The sequence below is a fragment of the Bicyclus anynana genome, chromosome 6 (assembly GCF_947172395.1).
Source record: "Bicyclus anynana chromosome 6, ilBicAnyn1.1, whole genome shotgun sequence".
Taxonomy (NCBI): domain Eukaryota; kingdom Metazoa; phylum Arthropoda; class Insecta; order Lepidoptera; family Nymphalidae; genus Bicyclus; species Bicyclus anynana.
The window spans coordinates 8255256-8277501 of NC_069088.1; the positions used below are offsets into that span (position 1 = coordinate 8255256).

The following is a 22246-nucleotide window of genomic DNA, read 5'->3' on the forward strand; positions in this document are numbered from 1 at the left end:
GTCCGCTGGTATACTCATCACTATCATCATCATTATCAGCCGATGGACGTCCACTGCTGGACATAGATAAGCCTCTTGCACGGACCTCCAAGCACAACGGTCTCGAGCCGCCAGCATCCAGCTGCTCCCTGAAACCTGCTTGATTTCCTCGGTCCACTTAGTGTACGTAGTGTATTCCAGTACCTTGGTACCCTGCCCATTGCCCCTTCAGCTTCACGACTCGCTGAGCTATGTTAGTGACTTTGGTTCATCTCGGATCTCCTCATTTCTGATTCTATCACGCAGTGAAACTCCAAGCATTGAGTCTTCTAATAAGGCTAGTTAGCTATCAAGTCTCGGATCCGTAGGTCATTACTGGCAACACACAGTGTTCGAAGACATAGACTAGTATACTTGGTATATAGGTACAGTAAGACATCGTTCCGACGCCCCGCAGTAAACACTCGACACAGCTCGTACCAGTTTGTGAACAGCGGCTATTACGATTACGACGCGTAATATTTATTTTTATGTCCGTACGTAAACCACAGAAACAAATAACAATCCCAGAAATATTAATACGATCAGTGTGAAATTAGAAAGACATTCTTTTATCAAAGTTACAATCAAAATTAATTTAATTCAATTATTAGTTTACAAGCACGTTTTAAGTTTATGGTAATGTTATTACATAATCGTGATAATTAGTCGAAAACTGAAAATTCAAGTTGCGAGGGTTCCACACGCGCCTTGGTCCGAGAAGAGCCCAGAACAAACGCAGCCAACCAAACTTAAGTCCGTTTGAGTTTTGAATATTCTAGGTACTACCTAGAATACCCAAGACTCATGATCCAATTTTGCATAAGCTAACTAATTAATCAACGAGGCGATTTTGGTGCAATTCTGCCCTTGCACCGCCTTTATTATTTTGGTGACGTGGGGGAAATCTCCTGTTGACACTTAACGGAGAGAAGCTTAGAGAATTATTCTGCTCATTTCTTCTGCTTCTGCCTTCGGGCCTCATCAAATGATACTTCTGTGCTTATCCAAAACGTTTTGGACAAGCACAGAAGTATCGCCCAGGTGACGCCGCTGGGGTCCCATCAACGAGCCTACGGTACCTACTTACATAAGCAAAAAATCTTGCTATGGTTGTATGTAATTACCTACAGGTTGCACTAAGAAAGTCTTATGGTTTCTATTGTGCGTATCTCAAAGATATCGGCGTAAGAGAATCTTTGTTTATCTAATCACGAAGCTTGTTTGAAGTCAATATTTAGTCTTCATTAAGAGAAACTGAATATTAAATAAACAATAATACACAGCCCTACGCGTTTATTTAGAAAATAAGATCCCCGCATTATTAATTACTGAGTATAATTTAGTTTCGCGACTGCTAAGATAACAAACAACAAAACGATCTCTAAACGATATATAAAATTGCCTCCAGAACGGAGGAAATTTTGTTTGCAAAAGGTCTGAGAATCGGCTAACACATATTTTTCATAACCAATTTAACCAATTTCAAAAAAAGGAGGAGGTTCTAAATGCAACGCGTATGCTTTTTAAATGTTTGTTTAAACATAACATCGTTATTTGTTAACCAATATTCAAAATTCTTTTATTGTTAGTAATAATATACTTCAGGAGGTCCCATTTAATTTGTAAAAGCCTATTTGGTATAGCATCGTCTACAAATACACCTACAACCGAAACAACGTTTATCGGGTATTTTATATTAGTACATAAAGAATGAAAAGATACAAAATTACGAGCCTAAACAAAAAAATAAATGATAAAAGAAAACAAAAAGGAAGCAACCCAAATTATAATTATGTCCTGTGGTCTTGGTGCCTGACTTGCTTACTAAGTTTCGACCCAGGTTTATAGTTAATTTCACACAAAGTTTCCCTCAATACTCCAATCACATCGTAAATAGAAGCAACGAGCTTTACTCGGTTTTCCATTGACATTTTCTAAAGGTTCCGAATAGCTTGAGATGTTCCCAACCCGTGGACAATGCATTTTCGTACCTTTTGTCGTCTCAACTCACTAGGGTACCATGGGGCGATATATCGTGTGTTGGCTATTTATCTCTACTTCATATCTTTAGGTTTACTTATCATCATTAATGAAAGTACCTACTTCGTGTCATTGTAGAGTAAAGGCAAAAGAATAGATTTAATTGTAATTCTGTAAAGTAGAATATAAAGATTTTTTATCACAAGAATGTATAAAGTTTTTATACAGTTGTAGGATTTAGTACCAATTTGGTTAAAATCGTCGTCATCAACCCTCACTGCTGAGCTCGAGTCTCCTATCAGAATGAGAGGGGTTAGGCCAATAGTTCACCACGCTGGCCCAATGCGGATTAGCAGACTTCACACACGCCGAGATTTAAGATAATTCCCTGGTATGCAGGTTTCCTCACGATGTTTTCCTTCACCGATTGAGACACGTGATATTTATTTTTTTAAAAACGCACACAACTGAAAAGTAGGAGGTGCATGCCCCGGACCGGATTCGAACCCACACCCTCCGGAATCGGAGGCAGAGGTCATATGGGCTATCACGGCTCATTATATAATATTTTTTTCTTATCCACTTGTATTTCTTATCTCGTATTTTAACCAAATACGAGACAAGAAATACAAGTGGATGAAAAAAAATAGTAAGAAATTAACAATAAGCTGATATTTAAAACTGAAATGCAAAAAAACGACAATCCAAAATCTAGCCACCGAGGCAAGGCAAGAATATTTAGCATAATTTAGATGTCAGTATTTTTATTATATTCAACTTTGTATTTTATACTAATTATTTCAATTCAGCGTAAAAAAATAACAATTAAGTCTTTCTCATCCACTTTATTTCAAAAAAATAACTTTCTCTGCGTTTAACTCTTACAATGTAAAACATTCCATTGTTTCCTCCATATTTATGTACACCTCAATAAATCTCCCTTGTTCTCCGAGATAAAAAAAGCGAATTTTGTAGTCTATGAAAAAGGAGTCAAACGTAGCGTGAGCCCCTAAAATGCTACATTCCTATATAACATTCGGATTGCAAATGGAAATTCAAGTGTCAGTCAAAGAGCTAACGCAAAGTTCGCCTGTATTTGAAATTTCTTCGCATTTCCACAGTGGTATTGAAAATATTTCCACAGCAGCCACTTTTAACGCTTCAATAACAGTTCGTTCGGACTAAAATATGATCCAGTCCTGGGTTCCATTCTCGCACTTAGCTCAAGCTGAAAGGGACATAAAACATCAAAAGTCATAATATTATATACTTCTCATCAAAAAATCGAAATAGTCCACAAGTTCAGTCACTGTTCAGGCGGACTGTATCGATTTTTTTGACAAGAAGTATATATTTATAGTTATTTCATTGCACAGAACTGCACAGATTATTATCGCTCTAGATTTAAAGTACTTAGAATACTTACCTGTATCTAGAATAACAGATAAGTTAAATGCACTTTTAGACACAATAACAAAAGAATGTTTTTAAATACGTACTGTTAATAAGTTTTGGAGTTATGGTAAATAGGCGAAGTAAATATTTACAATATAAAGTACCTACCATGTCTAATTACATGAGAACTACGTAACTAAAGTTTAGTGGAAATACTGTAACCACAAAATAAATGTGATGGTACAGTAAAAACTCCATAATCGCGTTTTCACTATTCGCGGATTAAAAAATTGCGTCCCAATTCCTATATTCGTGGCAAAATTTTTCGTTATTCGAGGATCTGACTGACGAAACTGACGTAAAATCTGCAAATTTAAACTTTAACTTGCAAATTCTATTGCCGAAATTGCGATTGGATGGTTTAAGAATATCACTGCTTAAAATCACTCTGAATAAAAAAGGTTTTAAAAAATGTCAAGCGAGAAAAAAATTTCAAAATTCTTCAAAACATTGTCTAAGATTGAAGATAATAGTTAATCAATACCTTCAATTAATTGTTTTTTTTATATATTTGTTTTTTAGCTTGTCACCCAAGAACGTAGGGTCCATTTTCACAATTTTTAATCATACTGGAAAAACCAAACCACTTATATCCCAACACATAACACATATCAAACGAACAATTATCGAACTATGTTTAGGCCAATTCCCGGTTGATTCGTAGCTATAGAAATGTGTTTTTTTACTGTTTTTCTAGACCTCGCCGTCTGTTCCTTTTTACCCCATAGTAGGGGTAAAAAGGGACAGTCAAGGGGTAAAAAGGTCCAATATCTCATTTTCTTAATTGAAAGAGTCTTATGAAATAATAACGACTACGATCCGATGCAAATTAAAAGTATATTTTTATTCGAAACTCAAAAACAAAAAAGTACGGTAGCAACTATTACAAAACAAAATATTTCTCTTAATGAAATCCTATAATAATAATTTTAATCAAGTAACAAAATCTTTTTTAAAAAACAAAGTTTTATCAATAATTTCTAACTATCTTAACAGTGTAATTAATAATTAATCAGTCTTATTGAACAACACAGTTAAAAAAAGCAGACAGAACTTTAAAATTTTAGGTAACACTAAACATAATTTTAAACTCTTCTAAAAACAAAAGTAAACATAAATTATATTGTTAAAAAAATAAAACATAAAGTAATTCTCCTTTAACTTCTAGAGTTTAAATATTTCTTTGGTAGTTATAGCTACTTAATCTTAATCAGACTCATCGTTTCCAGAATCACAATTATTACAAACAAAGTAAATACAACTACTATTTGAAATACATTTTTCATGAGCCCAATTTTTACAAAGATTACATTGTATCCAACCTTCGCCTGGAACGCTATCACTATAGTTCTCGCAGCAAATCAGACAAAAATATTCATCATCAGAGCTGGAATTACTATGAACGTCTTGCAAAATTGTTTTTTTTACTTGCTGTACTTTTTTATTTTCTTTCGTTTTCTTATTTACACCTTTGGTTTTTTTTTTATTTGCATCTTCTTGTTCTTTTCGAAGGTTTTCTTTTTCAGGTGTATCTGTTAGTATAGCAGTTCTGCGTCGTTTTCTGTTTATAGCTGACTTCGTGGGCCAGCTTTCGGTAGCGGTCTTACGGCTTCGGGAGAAAAGTTTCCCTGAGGATTGATCAATGTTTCACCAATGTCAGGCGATGTTGGTGGTAGCGAATCCGATGATGTTGAAGGTTGTGTGTTTGACAATAGTGGTGGAAAATAAGCTGAAGATGTTGATGGCTGTGGCTCACTTTCGTCATTTCCCATAGGACGATCCGTGACATAGCTTGGTGCAAAATCAGCGTCGTCAAACTTATTTTCGTTGTAGGGAAATATGCCAGTTTTTTCAAATCCACTCATTATGTTATTTTGTGTCAAAGCTAAAGGTAAAGCAGTGCGAACGATTCCAGGGATATCATATATCGTCATTGTCTTCCCAGCATTATTCCGCATCCATGCATCTTGAGCTGAAGACACATATCTTTTAAAAGGTCCGTATACCGCCACGTCAAGTGGTTGTAATTTGTGAGAGCAATGAGGAGGAAAAGAAAGCATCACCACACCATTTTCTTTAGCTAGGTCTAGTGTAGGCACAGATAAGTGTGAAGAGTGGTTGTCTAAAACCAACAGAACTGGTGATTCTTTATTAGGCCTGACGTTATTAATAAAATGCTGGATGAATATAAAAAACTCATCATTAGTAATCCAGCCGCTAGAATTTCCAGCACCAATGCAACCAGTAGGGCCATCTCGAATAAAATGGTCTTGAAACTTTTTGCGAGGAAATATAAACATTGGTGGAATGGATGAACCTGTAGCTGAGACCGCGACTAATAGAGTTATATTAGTTCCACGTTCACCTGATGTTACAGATCCAACATTTCGCTTTCCTTTTGCAGCAATTATTTTTGATGGTTTGGTGACAGTTGATACACCAGTTTCATCTGCATTCCATATAGAAGAAGCTGTAAATTTAAATCGATCCATGACCTCTGCTAATTTTGAGAAAAAGTCGTGCACATTAGTTTTGTTGAATGACGTAGCTCTGCTGAGGCTTGTTGCTTCAGGTTTTCTAATGGAAAGCCTAGTATTTCTTGTAAGAAAAGCGGACATCCATTCTTTACCAGCCATTTTGTTTGTGTGCCATGTGTTTGGTATGCTTATTTTATATTTGATTGCACAGTCATAAGCCATGCGACGAACTTCTTTAGGACCTATGCCATGAAAAATTTGTGCAAGTTTGAGCAAGTATTCTGTAAGACAGACTTCTTGTTCTGTATTAAATATCTGCCTTGGAGTACCATAGCCAAATCTCAAATTTACAGGATCATCCTTGATTCGTTTAATAAATCTTGTTAATGAAGTTTTACTTAATTCAAAATTCCGACATACCTCTCTTAATGACTTGTTTTCATGTAAAACTAAATGTGCTGCACGTTGCATCAATTCCACGGATTGAGTGCCACGATCTGTTTTTCTTTTATAGTTTCGCATGCTAAAACAAATAAGAAACATTTTATAATACACATATAGGTAGGTATGTAAACATATTACACAAATAATGTGGGGTAAAAAGGCCCGGTCCTTTATACCCCAACCACATGTTAGTATTTAAAGACGTTATACAAAAAAAACCGTTCAATTAAACTTACAAACAACAATAAACTTTAAAAAACAGTTTAATAACGTATGGTTTAAAATTATGTTCAGACATCGTAAACTAAATAGCAATGCTAGAGACCAAAAAGATTAACAACGAAAAATAATACTTACGTTAAAATTATGACACGCAGCCGCGCGGAACCGTGTATCTCCTATAAGCGGCGTCGCCCGACTGCCGGCGCTGGCGCGTTATACCCAGGGTTCCCAACTTAGGGGTTTTCCCCCCAGATTTAGGGGGTAAATAAGTTTAATTTTTAGGGGTATTTTCAGTAATTTTTTGACTCTTTAATATTTTAAAATTGATGATAATTTTTATATTTCTTTCTTGACCCAGCGACTTATAAAGACAAATAATACATTATTCTACAACCTCTCTGAGGCAAAAAAGGCGGCAAAATCTGAATCATTAGATGAAGACGTAATATTTTGTCTGTATTAAATATACTTTTGAAACAAATTACAGCATATTATTTCTATCATTTATTTATTTCTTCTTTTTTTTTTTAAATTTTTAACAATATAAGTATAAAATTATGAATTTATATTTTTTAGGGGGACAACTCAATAAATAATGTGATTTTAGGGGTTTTTGACATAAACTTTAGGGATAAATATTTTCGAGAGTTGGTAACACTGGTTATACCCCCCGCACTCGCTTCTTTCCGGTCGCATCGTCCAAAACAACGACAAGTCGCTAGTTTTTGAAATATTTAAGGTGGACCTTTTAACCCGCGGACCTTTAAGCCCCACCCTACCCTACATCATAGAATCTCAAATAAAATACCATTCCATATTCACGGTTTCTGTATTCGCGACACATTTAGAGAACGTATCCCCATCGAATAATGAGCTTTTACTGTACTAAAATTCTAAATTTATTAAATTATTACCAGTTCTAGTAGATAATGCAAAGTATTTAGATAATAATTAAACTCGAAGAGGGTCCAGATATGATTGAAAATGAAATATCTCAACTTGAGCCCGGCACCACAATAGACCAATAAAGAGCTCTTGTCTCTGTCTATTGTCGAGCTACCGGAATTAAACTCAAAATCTAAAGTTACACAATTTGGTCGATAAGGGTTAGTGAAACTAGTCACTAAGTAAGAGTTAGATCATCGTATTAGCAGTACTAAGGCACAATAGGAACCCTCGTGACTTAAATTTTAAGTTTTCGAATTTACTTATCAGCATAAAAACATAACCTGACATACCAAAAGTGCTTGTAAAGTTAATTTGCAATAAATTAATTTTTAATTGAATATTACTTTGAATTAGATTACGTTCGTTCATCGTTATTTCTATTTAATTATGAATATAGACTATAGTATGTAATTACTCTTCTACTCGCAGCATATTACGGTTATCATTAACATACAGGCATGGTAATTCTCATTCCATTACTTTATTAAGCACGTAAATAAATTCATGTAATTTTCTTTACTTCATTATTGAAGTTTCATGATATTATATTGTAGGAAATAGTAGTCTGAGACGGATATCACGTCGCTCGTTCTCGTGTCGGCTCTTGTCGACGCTAGGTAGCGTTTTTTGCTTCCGTCAGGAGTAGGGATTTAGAAAGGGGTAGCGATCGGTTGGCGGGAACGTCTTGCGATATAAGGCATCCATCAGTCGACTTCAGTATGCTCGTGGCGTTCGAGCCATCCACATTTCTTTTGTGTAATTCTTTATGAGTTTCTTGTGATAGGCGGGTAGAGTGACATGAGTGGAACAGGGAAGTGTTAACTGTCAAGGGCGCCCTACACACAACGTTCACAAGTGTGTGACTCCACTCAAGGTCATTCTCTGCCATTCTAGGGTCTTAATTTTGTTACAGTTCGATTTGGTAAATAAGTTGTCCTGACAAATATTGTGAATATATAACCTTTATTCGACATTGGTTTCCTTATTTTTTAAATCCACTTTTGATGCTTCTGCTAAAATTATATAAATATATAAAATAAAATGACTCTTACTACCCTATATTACCTTAGCCGTGATAGTTCAGTAGATATTACCTCCAGGGGTCTTGGACCAGATTCATAATGAAAAACCAGTGAATGCACCTTCAACTTTATAGTTATGTGCATTTTAAGAAATAAATAAGAAGAAAAATATCGTGAGGAAACCTGCATACAGGAATATTTTCTTAATTCTTTACGTGTGTCAGGTCTGCCAATCCGCATTGGGCCGGCGTGCGTATAGACTATAACCCCATTATGAGAGACGACTCGTGCTCAACAGTGAGCCGAATATAGGTTGTTAATGATGACGATGACATAATATTAAACTTAATATCTTTCCGGAAGAATTCTGTGACATAAACTGACATCACTGGAGCAGTGGATGCTATAACATGATTTATTTTATGCAATGGGGTTGGAATTGGAAATCTATCATTACAACCATTGCGAATAATAAACCATTTTCTTCAAATAATATGGACAGAAAAGTAAAAGGTATATACTGTTCACTTGGAATCTCCATTTATAGTCTGAAAGGAATGATTTCATTAAGACGTAGGGAACATTAGAGAGATGAAAAATGCCCCGAGCACCTTAATTTAGTAAAGACTATTACGTTCGTATCAAAAGGTTCAAGTACTTTACAATTTTCTGTTGAGCAGGTGAAGACTGTATCTCTGTATTCTTTATAATTAGATTTGAGGTCAGTAAATATTTATGGCCGACAAAGTAAACATAATTTAAATTGCCTTGTTTACTCTGAAATTGTTTTCATTCCACGAATTTCGAAATAGCTTCGGACTTATTTAAAATGTATAACCTGCTAATAAACACGACGGGCGGACGCAGTACACCAAATAATACGAACAGAAAGACGAACGGTGAAAGGTTATTTCATAAATGACCTGCAAAGACCGGCGGTTTTACCCGAGTAGTTCCCGTTTCCGTAGACAGATGGAGATAGAATATAGCCTATAATACTCACAAATAACACGGCTTTCTTAAAACGCGGCTTGGTAAAATATTTTTTTTAAAATCGGTTCTATAGATCCAGAGAATATCCCCTAAAACTTTACTTCTTCATTATATTAAGTACTAGCTGAAGCCGCACTGTTACACCCGCGTGGTTTCCGCTCGGGTAGAAACGCGGGGATAACATACAACCTATAGCATTCCTCAATAAATGGGCAATCTAACACTGAAAGAATTTTTCAAATCGTACCAGTAGTTCCTGAGATTAGCACGTTCAAGTAAACAAGCTCTTCAGCTTTAAAATATTAGTATAGATACCAAATAAATATTTTATAGTTGCATCATAGTAATTGCAGAGTTTCGTTGTTTTATAAATGGGAAAAGTCTAAAAAAGATTGTGTGCTCATATTGTCGATGTATAATCGTAACTATTCTGCAGTTGTGGAGCTTGCAGTGTTCTAATTAAAAAAAAAAAAAAAAAAAAACATACATACAGCCGAACGTAGAACCTCCTCCTTTTTGGAAGTCGGTTAAAAATAACTGCAACCGTTCCTGCCAGAGATGATTATAAAACAGTGTGCCCTTGAATTTTAATGCTGGCTATGTATGATAATATTCTTTTGTTTAGTTTAATGCTCTGCACACTTTTTACTAGTTTGTCATATTATCCAAAATAATGTTATATTTTTGTTTACTAGTGATATATTCGGGATGATGACAGTTTTTTAAATTGTATTATATAAATTAAGAGTATGCTACGAAATGATTTTACTATTAGTAAAGTAATTTTGTAGAAGTAACAAGCCGTTCGAATCGAATCTAAATCGATACTAAATGGAATGAAGAAATAACGTCATCGCTTTAAAAGATCGTTAGATTTGAATTCTAATAAAATTAAAGACGTCTTTGTGTGTTTATGTTTAGACTCAATTTAATAAAAATATATGAATTTTCATCTAGTTAAATGATAAAAAATAGTTAATTGATTTTGAAATTTTATTATCTTATTTATTTTATAAACATTCACACAATCTTAGTGTTTCCTCGCAAATATTTTATAAGCGTCGTATGACATACGTGCGCTTTGATAATTACAACTTCTGCTTCTGTACTCTCGCCTTTGGCTCGAGCTGCAATATCGCTGTAATTTTCAGCTTACCGCTATTCTCATATTTTAGTTTTCCAAGCATTATTTAGTGCTTGTAGAACGAGAATCGATATGTGACATAGCGAGAGGCCCGGAACTTGAATTTCCACTCCTCGCTAGTTATCTCTAACGATCGGGGCATTAGTAATTGAAATCCATGGCCTATAAATCCTGCTTATGGCACTACGCGTATATGCTCTTCAAGCGTGTCATTGAGGCAGTATAGTAGACATACAGGTATTGACGTGCATAACGTTTTTAACTAGGGTGTGCAGTAGTAAGTAAAAATTGGAAAATTCCTTGTCTATGTAGGTACTCTGTGGTCCAACATAGGTTTGTATTGAGTCCTTACGGTAGGCAGAGTTTTTCTACATCCTTAAAGTGAACGTCGCTACATACAGGCATATCCTCTATTAAGCTTTGTACAGGATTGCTTACTGCAGTACTATTTCTATATTTATTGTACAGATTAGTTTCCAATGTTTAATCTATTTGTGAACGTTGCTTAGCGGACGCCTGCAACTCGTGTGGAATTCTGCTATTAAACCATCTTCGCATTTTTTTTTAAATTCTTTACAAGTTAGCCCTTGACTACAATCTTACCTGATGTTAAGTGATGATGCAATCTAAGATGGTAGCGGGCTAAAATCCACACTCCTTCCGGTTTCTACACGTCATCGTACCGGAACGCTAAATCACTTGGCGGTACGTCTTTGCCGGTAGGGTGGTAACTAGCCACGGCCGAAGCCTCCCAACCAGCCAGACCTGGACCAATTAAGAAAACCTCAATCGGCCCAGCCGGGGATCGAACCCAGGACCTTCGTCTTGTAAATCCACCGCGCATACCACTGCGCCACGGTGACTGTCATTACTGCCTTTCTCATGAAACAACGGTTGGATAGTTTTAGTCTATAGGTAATGGTAAAAATTTACATGTTTTAACATTATAGCTACTAGCGGAAGCTCGCTTCTTCGTAGGCGTGACAATCAGTTTTTCACAAGTATCGTGTAAGACAGACGAAAATTTTAAAAAGCTTGTTTGTGTTTTGGTATCGTGTAAATAACTTTAAGCACTTGAAAAAGACAGTTGTTTTGTAATCACAAATACTTTAATTATATTTATTAACTGACTTTAATTATATTTATTAACCGACTTCAAAAAAGGAGGAGGTCTCAATTCGACGCGGATATCTTTTTTTTTTGGAAATTTTTGTTACCCCATAACTTCGTCATTTATAAACCAATTTTAAAAATTCTCGTTTCGTTTGAAAGAGTATACTTTTAGATTGATCCCATTTCATATTCATGAAAATCGGTATAGCAGTTTCGTGTTAAAATCAAAATAACTGAAATACATCTTTGAAGTCGGTTCCATGTTTATGTTAAAAAGATTATATGTGATAACTAGCTGACTCTGCGCGGTTTCAACCGCGTGGTTCCCGTTCCCGTAGGAAATCGGGGATAATATATAGCCTATAGCCTTCCTCGATAAATGGGCTATCTAACACTGAAAGAATTTTTCAAATCGGACCAGTAGTTCATGAGATTAGCGCGTTCAATTAAACAAACAAACTCTTCAGCTTTATAATATTAGTATAGATGTAGTTAATGGTTAGATACATTTGTCCAGTGATGAACCGTATTTCGCTGTTAACGCCGAGTGCGCAGTATTGGAATGTCACAAGAGTTTTCCGCTGTCAGGGTTCCAAGTGTCCCGCGCCGGCTCGTAACCGCACTAATGATTCGGCAAACACGGACCGCTACAAACGAGTAAACGACTTGTTTGCTTTCTTACGTACTCGGCACTACGCTTACAGTATTGACTTGTGTAACCTACACATGTTATTTTCTGTGTTTGGGCTTAGCAATTGTTTTAAAGAAAATCTTCGTGCCAAAATGTTTTTAACAAAACACCTCCGAAACAGCTTAATCGATTTTCACGATCTTTTTTTGATTATGTTTTATGAATAGGTAGGGCAATATTTTTAACCCACCTTAGGATTTTTGTATGAAATAAATTTATATGGCACAGCAATTACGCCAAGTCAGTTGCTAATTATAATTATTTAAATTAGTTTTTCAACTTTTTTATACTTAAGTATGCAGATTGCAGATGTATAAAACGTTAAAACATTTTTTTTTATTTTAACCTCTTTTTTTGCTGTGATGTGTCGGACCTCAAAACAAAACTGAATTTCGCAGATTGTCGTCAATACTAATAATAATAGTGATTCTTGAGACGGCGCGTATTGTGACAAGGTTCCTCACTCTGGAACCCTAACCGCAGGTTGCTCAATTTATGTCCCGCAGTTAACAATGTTAAAAATTAAATAAAGGACAAACAAATAAATCTGTGAATAAACAAGACTTCACTTTTATCGGCCCATGTAATTTCTTTGTAGTTTTACCAATAAAAACTACCCGAGTTTTTCAATACACAAAAACTGTGTTTTTGTTAAAAAAATATATATTATATTCAGCCTAACTTGAACCTCCTAATTTTTAAAAAATGCTTAGAAAATATAAAGGTGTTTTAAATCCATGATCACTTAAGTTTCCTTTATTACCGACTTCAAAAAAGGAGGAGGTTTCTCAATTCGACCGTAGGTTTATATTTTTTTTGATTAGGAGGCTTTCGTCAATTTGTGAAAACAGATTTATTTTTTAATACATTTTACGATTGTAGGTCAGATGCAAGCACTCCACAGGGGCTAACGACAGTCGTTATGTGAGTAGGGATGCCATCCGTACTATAATATATGGTATAGTACTATATTTCGGGTCGGCGTACTATACTATACATACTGTTGACGAAATATTTAGTATGCAAAAATACTATGTTTTGAACAATACTGAAATCTAACAAACAAAGTTTTCATTTTAAAACGTTGTGAACATTAGTTTTTGATAGATGCAATAGCGTCTAGCCTATCCGAACTTGTCTATGTTATTGATTTTAAAACATTAAACGAACAAATTAGAAAAAAAATTGCTTTTGATTTTCAAAAATTAAAAATCAAATGTTAAAAAGCATAATGTGACACTCTTATTTCAGACAAATAAATCTTGAAAAATGCAACAAGAGTGAATACATTGTTTTTTTTTTGTAAATAAATGTTGATTTTATAAAATACTATATTTTATTTAAGAGTTTTTTGTAGCTAAATCTGAAAAATACTATAATTTTTGAAAAAATGTTGGCAACCCTATGTGAGACATGTATGGAAAGCAATTTGAATTTCTAAAGGCATCTCTTTTATTGCATTTACCCAGACACTTTAATATTTTAATTACCATTAAGCTTGGCATGTGTATGAAACTCTGACGGTCTTTCTACTTAAAGTTGGACTGTCGTTTCATACATACTTGATCTAAGTTGCAGAGTTTTCGTGACAGCGATAACAGGGTAGTTGACTCATATCAAATTTAATGCGACTAAAGCAACGATATTTAATTCTAGAGATAGGGCACTAAAAACTGAGGCGAAAAAATGTGTATAATTGTCTTAATGTCATGTAGTCGCTTATTAAACAACAAAAGTTATTTAAACACATAATACCTAAATATACAATGTGGAATTGTTGTGTGTTTAGGAAGTGTAAAAACTATATATTTACATAACCATACTTATAATGTAAGTAAACACAAAATTTTGCATGTGTGCGCCGTGGAGTCGCTAAATTCGGATCACTTTTTGCGGTGATTTTGACGCACTTAATGTATCTATAGCATAAAATAATCATTACAATAAAGACATATTGAATAGGTAAGACATATCTTATATATCTGAAGATAAATGGACAAATATTCGACCAATGGCGGCGAGGTATTCCCAGCCCCGTTTGTCTCGTCCTAAGTGATAGCAATATTTCCGATTGTGCAGCTATTGGCTGATATGTGTCTATTTCCCTTCACTGGATACGTCGTTTGGTCACAATGGTGAGTAAAATAACTGCATATAGGTCGCTAGGTCAATACTCTCCTTTGTTTACAACCTGTAGTTACCACGCGAAATACGATATCCACCTGAACTGAACTTTTCGTAACTTTGTTTGTTGTTTAGTTGGTTAGTGGTTAAATAGTCTAAAGTTTGTGGCTAAATAGTTCTAATACCTATACTTTACTTATTTTTAACCGACTTCCAAAAAGGAGGAGGTTCTACGTTCGGCTGTATGTATGTTTTTTTTTTTTTTTTTTTTTTTTTTTTATGTATGTCCAGCGATAATTCCGTCAATTATAGACCGATTTTAAAAATTCTTTTTTTGTTTTGTAGGGTTTACTTCCAGGGTGGTCCCATTTTTTTAATGTCAGGATCTGATGATGGCATCCTGGAGAAATTGAGGGGAACTTTCGAAAGTTGTAGAGACGGTTAGTACGTTTGTTAGTGTTTCCATAAGGTATTTTAAACCACTACAACTTTATGAAGGTTTGGAGTTGGTCTGATGATGGAGCCATCTCTCACTCATCAAGGATTTACAGCAGTCACCTTTTGTTTGGGCTTGATTAATTTGTATTGATGAGTACTTTCCACCTATATGGGTTGTAACTGTATTAAGGGTCTGGTGATGAAGACGAGGGACAGTGAAGAGAACTCCTCGACGGTTCACAGTAGCTACCTTGTGTTTGGACTTGATAAATTTGTATTCATGAGAACTTACCACCTAGATGGATTGTGACTGTATTAAGGGTCTGATGATGAAGACGAGGGACAGTGAAGAGAACTCCTCGACTGTTCACAGTAGCTAACTTGTGTTTGGACTTGATAAATTTGTATTGATGAGAACTTTCCACCTAGAAGGATTGTGACTATATTAAGGGTCTGGTGATGAAGACGAGGGACGGTGAAGAGAACTCCTCGACGGTTCACAGTAGCTACCTTGTGTTTGGACTTGATAAATTTGTATTGATGAGAACTTTCCACCTAGATGGAGTGTGACTGTATTAAGGGTCTGATGATGAAGACGAGGGACAGCGAAGAGAACTCCTCGACGGTTCACAAGTAGCTACCTTGTGTTTGGACTTAATAAATTTGTATGGATGAGAACTTTCCACATAGATGGATTGCGACTGTATTAAGGGTCTGGTGATGAAGACGAAACACAGTGAAGAGAACTCCTCGACGGCTCACAGTGGCTACCTTGTGTTTGGACTTGATAATTTTGTATTGATAAGAACTTTCCACTTAGATAGGTTGTGACTGTACACGCAGTGGGTATGCTAACACTAAAAATAAAAAAAAAAAAAAATTTTAATAAAAAAAAATTCAACCGACTTCCAACTCAAAAAATAACTTTAACTAAAAAGCAAAAAATAACATCCTACCTATGTGCTACCTTCTGATCAGTTTGAAGGCGGTGCCAAGCCAGTGTCGTGTTTTAATTAAAGCTGTTTCTGGAATAACCACAGAAATTTTGTAGTTTAAACGTATTTAATTAAAACATCACTGGCTTGGCGCCGCCTTCAAACTGATCAGAAGGTAGCACATAGGTAGGATGTTATTTTTTGCTTTTTAGTTAAAGTTATTTTTTGAGTTGGAAGTCGGTTGAATTTTTTTTTATTAAAATTTTTTAGTAGAGTAGAGATGTGTTTGAATTTGGAATAGTTCAAATAACCATTTATCTTATTGTTCTGCGCGGGCCGGGGGACTTGTAGCGATGAATGAAAAATCTGTATATAATAATAAATTTACTCTTATTTCGTAAAGTTAATTATTTCGGAATACGCCTAACTAATGAAATGAATCAAACTCTAAGTTTGTCGTTGTAGGTAGGTAGGTAGTAAAAAGATAATTTGAAGAAGTTAGTAGTAAGAATAATTGTGCAAATTACTATAAACATGAATGGCGGTGAAAAGTTTTTACATGACTTAAAAGAAGGTAACCTGAGTCATGTAAAGCTGTCATCTAGATTCACAGTAACACTAAATTCAAATGGGAGATATTATTCGCGTGTGTGTTAAATAAAAACGTGTATCCATATTTTAAACTAAAAAAATTTTTTTTTTTTTTTATATTCTTTACAAGTTAGGCCCTTGTCTACAATCTCACCTGATGGTAAGTGATGACGCAATCTAAGATGAAAGCGGGTTAACTTGTTAGGAGGAGGATGAAAATCCACACCCCTTTCGGTTTCTAGACGGTATCGTCTTTGGCAAAAAAATTCACAAATCCCGCGGGAATCATGGATTTTTCCGAGATGAAAAGTAGCCTATGTGTTAATCTACTAATGGAAGTAAAATCTACTTCCATTCCAAATTTCAGTCTAATCGCTTCAGTAGCCGTAGCGTGAAAGAGGAACAAACATACATACACACTTACACACAAACTTTCGCCTTTATAATATTAGTGTGAAGTGTGATAGTGTGATGTGATAAAACGCTGGAATTCCATTAAAAAGTAACACTGAAACAGAATGTCGTCGTTTCTGTCTGGAATCGGATGAAAATCCTGTAACAAGTATTGATAAAACGTATCTATGTCAATTCGCAATACACGTATCCACTCGCGACGACTGTGAGAAAATGAAACTTTATTGCGCTTAAAAGCGAACATCGTTTACAAGTGTTATGGTGCTGTTAGAGGTTTTATGTGTTTTCTTTGAATTTCCAACTACGAGTACAAGTTGTATGACATTGTTGAACAGAATGGTATTAACTGTGGGTTTAATACAACGTGTGTCATTGTACCTACCATATTTTTTTAAAGGAGCACTAGCTTTGCTATCATTATCAACCCATATTCGGATCACTGCTGAGCACAAGTCTCCTCTCAGTATGAGAGGGTTCAGTCTACCACGCTGGCCCAATGTGTATTACAGACTTCACAAGCGTAGAGAATTGAGAAAATTCTCAGGTATGCAAGTTTCCTCACGATGTTTTTCCTTCACCGTTTGAGACACCGATATTTAATTTCTTTAAATGCAATTAACTGAAAAGCTCCGGATCGGATTTGAATCTACGCCCTCCGGAATTGGAGGCAGAGGTCATTATCACTGGGCTATCACGGCTCTCTATGTGCTATACTAGACTATAACCTTTCTCTATGCCAGTTTCATCCAGATCTTATTTTTTTTTCATTTTATTCAACTTTCAGCACTCCTAATTTTACTGTATCGTCAATAAAGGCTATAGAACATTACTAAAGCAAAAAAGTGGCTTAGGTACTCATTTAGATCTGAGGTAAATACTTACCTTTTGCACATTTTTGAACTTGTAAACCCATGCGTAATATAGGTATGTACATAGTTCTTTAATATACTTTGATCAACTACTATTGCAATGTTGATTGTGACTAGTCCAAGTCTACTCAGATGTCACATTTTGAATGAAAATGGATCTTTAGACATGAAACTGAGTAAATTATTACTACAATTTCCAATTATAGTTGTTATTATAAGTAAAAAAAATATATTGAACGATATTCATACAAAAATGAGATAAAATTTACTTGTAGGTACTCGTATTTCATATTTATTCATGCTATCCCAATTAATTAAAATACAAGTAGGAACCCTCACTGTACTGAGTTATTGACGGTTTAATACTTGGCTGGTATTATTCAATACCTACACGGAAATATTTATATTGGTATTATATTTATTAAACCAAATTGAAAATTATGTTTTTCCGTGATTGTCCATAAGATAAATGAAAATTTGCTTTCTGAACCGAATTCTAGAGTATTTCATGTTAGAACGGTGTAATAAAAAGCAAATATTTTCAAGGAAAAACAAATCGAATTCAACATATAAAAACGAAAGCATGCATAGCCAGACCTACCTCATTTCATGAAAGCTGAAGCAGAAGTCACCGCCTGCCTAACTCCATCCCTAATTGGTTACTAGCGAATACCCGCGACTTCGACAGCGAAAAACTAGACCTTTCATCCCCATAACATTTCACATTCTAACGATAGTTAAACCTACTACTGTAAATATAACTGGAATAAAATAATTTTAATAAAAGAAATTCAACCGACTTCCAAACATAAAATATACAACTACTATTCGTCGTCATCAACCCATATTCGGCTCACTGCTGAGCTCGAGTCTCCTCTCAGAATGAGAGGGGTTAGGCCAATAGTCCACCACGCTGGCCCAATGCGGATTGGCAGACTTCACACACTCAGAGAATTAAGAAAATTCTCTGGTATGCAGGTTTCCTCACGATGTTTTCCTTCACCGTTTGAGACACGTGATATTTAATTTCTTAAAATGCACACAACTGAAAAGTTGGAGGTGCATGCCTCGGACCGGATTCGAACCCACACCCTCCGGAATCGGAGGCAGAGGTCATATCCACTGGGCTAACTACTATTCACGTTTGCTAAAACGACAGTCAATCGCAAACTCGTAAATGATATAATTTCTTTTCCATTTAGCCAGTATCTACCTATTTCCCGAGTTGTCATAGAATTATATTTATCACAAATTCTCAATGCTTATGTCTGCAAAGAGACCGTCGTCATTTGCAGTAGTTCCGCTTATTGTCTGCAATATATTGCCGACATTCTCATCGGAAATTAAAAGATTTCAGTTTTATAAATCTATGAATATTGCACAATTCAATTCTTTTCAATAATTCAATATGTAAATAAAATTACCTTCTTTTTTAAATTAGAACAATTTAGAGATGGACTTTGTGACTATGAACAGTGTTTTTTTTGAAAATTCAATAATACGAGTACTTGAAATCCTGGAAATCGATCTTTTGAGAATCGAAAACCCCAATTTTGAGGAAACGTAAATATGTATAAACACTTTTCACACACACACTAACAACCCATATTCGTCTCACTGCTGAGATCGAGTCTCCTCTCAGAATGAGAGGGGTTAGGCCAATAATCTACCACGCTGGCCCAATGCGGATTGGCAGACTTTACACACGCAGAGAATTAAGAAAATTTTCTGGTATGCAGATTTCTTCACCATGTTTTTCCTTCACCGTTTGAGACACGTGATATTTAGTTTCTTAAAATGCACAAAACTGAAAAGTTGGAAGTGCATGCCCCTGATCGGAATTGGAGGCAGAGGTCATATCCACTGGGCTATCACGGCTTCAAAACACTTTTAGCGATCATAAATAACCCCCTTTTTAGGCCGACTAAAGTGGAATCGTTTGCAATTGCCTAATATTACTTGAGGCACAGTAGAGCTGTACTTTGTCAGAATTGAAGTCACGGTACGGATTTCGCATTAAGTTACGATTTCAAATTCAAAGTCAAAGAGAATCAAGTTGTCGCTTGTAGAATATGCATCGCTGAAAATTAGCTTCGCGCAATTGGCCCAACATAACTGTTGCCGTATGAAACCAGTATGAAACTAATTAAATTTTAACACCACGCTAAAGTTCAAACGGAAACTATTCACGCAAACTATAATTATGTATACAACGGACTGCGCATTGAAAACTGGTTTTGTTTAATTTAGTGTGTGACATATCCACTCGGGAAAATTTACACATTTTCAGAATTAGAATGTGTTTTACATGTTAGTACATTGAATGTTAAAAATTGAAGTTATTTAAAGTTTTCCCTCAATATCTCTATTTTGTTATTGTTATTAAAGTCCGAGTATTGTCATAATAAAGGAATTTTATATTTAAAATTTGGTAAATCTTTGTGATTTGCTTAGGATAATCCAGTATAGGTTAGATCAGAGTTTCCCAAACTTTTTTGTGTCGTAGATTATTAGAATAATTATTAGAAGCTTTAGATTTGCAGAATTATTATTGTTCAGTACAAGAATTGCAAAATATATTGTCGTGATACACTTCCATGCATGTTCTGTTGCTATTGACTTAATGCCTATAATTAAATGCACACTGCAATTTACAAGTTTGTGGCTTCCGTTATACCATTTGATATGAAATACCATTCGAATGCATTCCAACATAATGAATTTCTCTGGAATTTAATGCTGCGGTTTCCATGAAAACTTTGCTGTTTAACTCTTGTAGCTAAGTACAAAGTAAGTTACTTATTAATTATTTGTTATCTATACAATTATAAAGCGAACGAGTTTTTATGTATTTTTAAATGATCACTGTTATTTTACAATAATAACATTCGGATGATAATAAAGAAGATGGTCTTCAGGTCCAATATTGTACCCTGTATCACAAAAATTTAAAAAATACAAGGGTTTAATTAAAATCTAAATACGTGAATAAATCTAACTAATTAAAAAGAAATAAATAAAATTAAAACCCAAATTTTGAGTTGTATCAAGATGGCGCTCACATACAGCAACTATGACATGATAATTGACAGCAAACGTCAAATCGACTACTGTATTGAAAACGTCATCAATCCGTCATTAATACCCACAGTAATGTTGCAAAAATAGTTAAAAAAAATATTGTTTTTTATTTCCTCCAGGGTACAGTTACTGATCCTGGGTTCCATACAATTTTGGACCATCTCCTTGTTATTATATGATAGCTAGTCTCATGAAGAGTAACATATTAGGTTACTGTAAGCACACTCGTATGTACGTAAGTGTACGACGTGGCACAGTATTAAATAAACTATACACGCGTCGATAATATACAGGGGAGTATTTCCCATAACTTTAAAGTGTTTACTAGTCCACCTAAAGGAGCCGAATTGCATAACTATTTTCTTTTTATGTATTCATACAAAGTCATTCAAATAATTCCTACTATTCATGTAACACACGCCTTTACCTATCCTTGCATTTTAAAATACATAATCTTTGTGGTAAGACTGTTGATATTGCAACTGGCACTCCGCACTTCACTAGTAAGCTATTACATGATATTTATCAATGAATTAGTTTGGCTAGGACACAATATGAGGATGCGATATAAGGGACACAATTTAAGATCTATTTACAAAAGAAATATTTTTTACTCCCAAATTATTCATTTTAGAACACATGTTCCTCAGACCTTTTTAATTAATTGTCCTTAAAGAATATAACTCTAGAGTTGAGAGGAAATGCTCCCGAGCACTCTGTATAAGTATGATTAGTCTCGCATTATCACTAAAAGTTATAGTTTAGTAAATACAAGTTACTATTAATTTAGTTAAATAGGTACCTACATGCTCGTAGTCATTCAGAATCCATCTAAACTAAAAATCAGATAAAATTAGTTAAAAAACATTGGTGTATAGTGATGAATGGGTTTGGGTGGGATTAGTAGTTTTAAAAATAGTTCGGAATACACTGATGTAGGCAATAAAATGTGTTACTGAACAAAATTAATGTTTGTCTGGCGCCTTACATAGAGATCTGGGAAAATAAGCCGACTGGACGGGTTTTATTGTAAACACTGCAAACGGCACCTCTGTCTTCATCGCGGAATAATTAGTCTCTGGACTCACACACACTCCGTTCACGGAGGCATGTTCTAAACACACCTATAGCAGCTTATAGTGTAAAAATATGACGAAATCCTTGCATAATTTTAAATTATGATGTTGACTGAAAATAACAAACATGTCATGCTTCAGTGTTTGAAAACAGAACTTAATTGCCTTATTTTAGAGTTGAAAGTTTTTTATTCTTACAACTATTTAT

General features: G+C 34.9%; 2 protein-coding genes across 4 annotated transcripts in view; one reads left to right on the forward strand and one right to left on the reverse strand.

Moving 5' to 3' along the window:
- LOC112049207 (eye-specific diacylglycerol kinase) overlaps positions 1–22246 on the forward strand; it is a 226957-nt gene that overhangs the window by 21735 nt on the left and 182976 nt on the right. The window lies entirely within an intron of this gene.
- On the reverse strand, positions 2832–6820 carry LOC112049208 (uncharacterized). The gene is made up of 2 exons (XM_024087006.2): positions 6735–6820; positions 2832–6456 (listed from the first exon to the last, which is right to left on the reverse strand). The coding sequence occupies exon 2, from the start codon at positions 6453–6455 to the stop codon at positions 5022–5024; it is 1434 nt and encodes a 477-aa protein (XP_023942774.1). The 5' UTR covers position 6456; positions 6735–6820; the 3' UTR covers positions 2832–5021.

Excerpts from the sequence above, each read along its gene's own strand:
- LOC112049208 (XM_024087006.2), bottom strand. The coding sequence starts at position 6,455 with ATGCGAAACTATAAAAGAAAAACAGATCGTGGCACTCAATCCGTGGAA.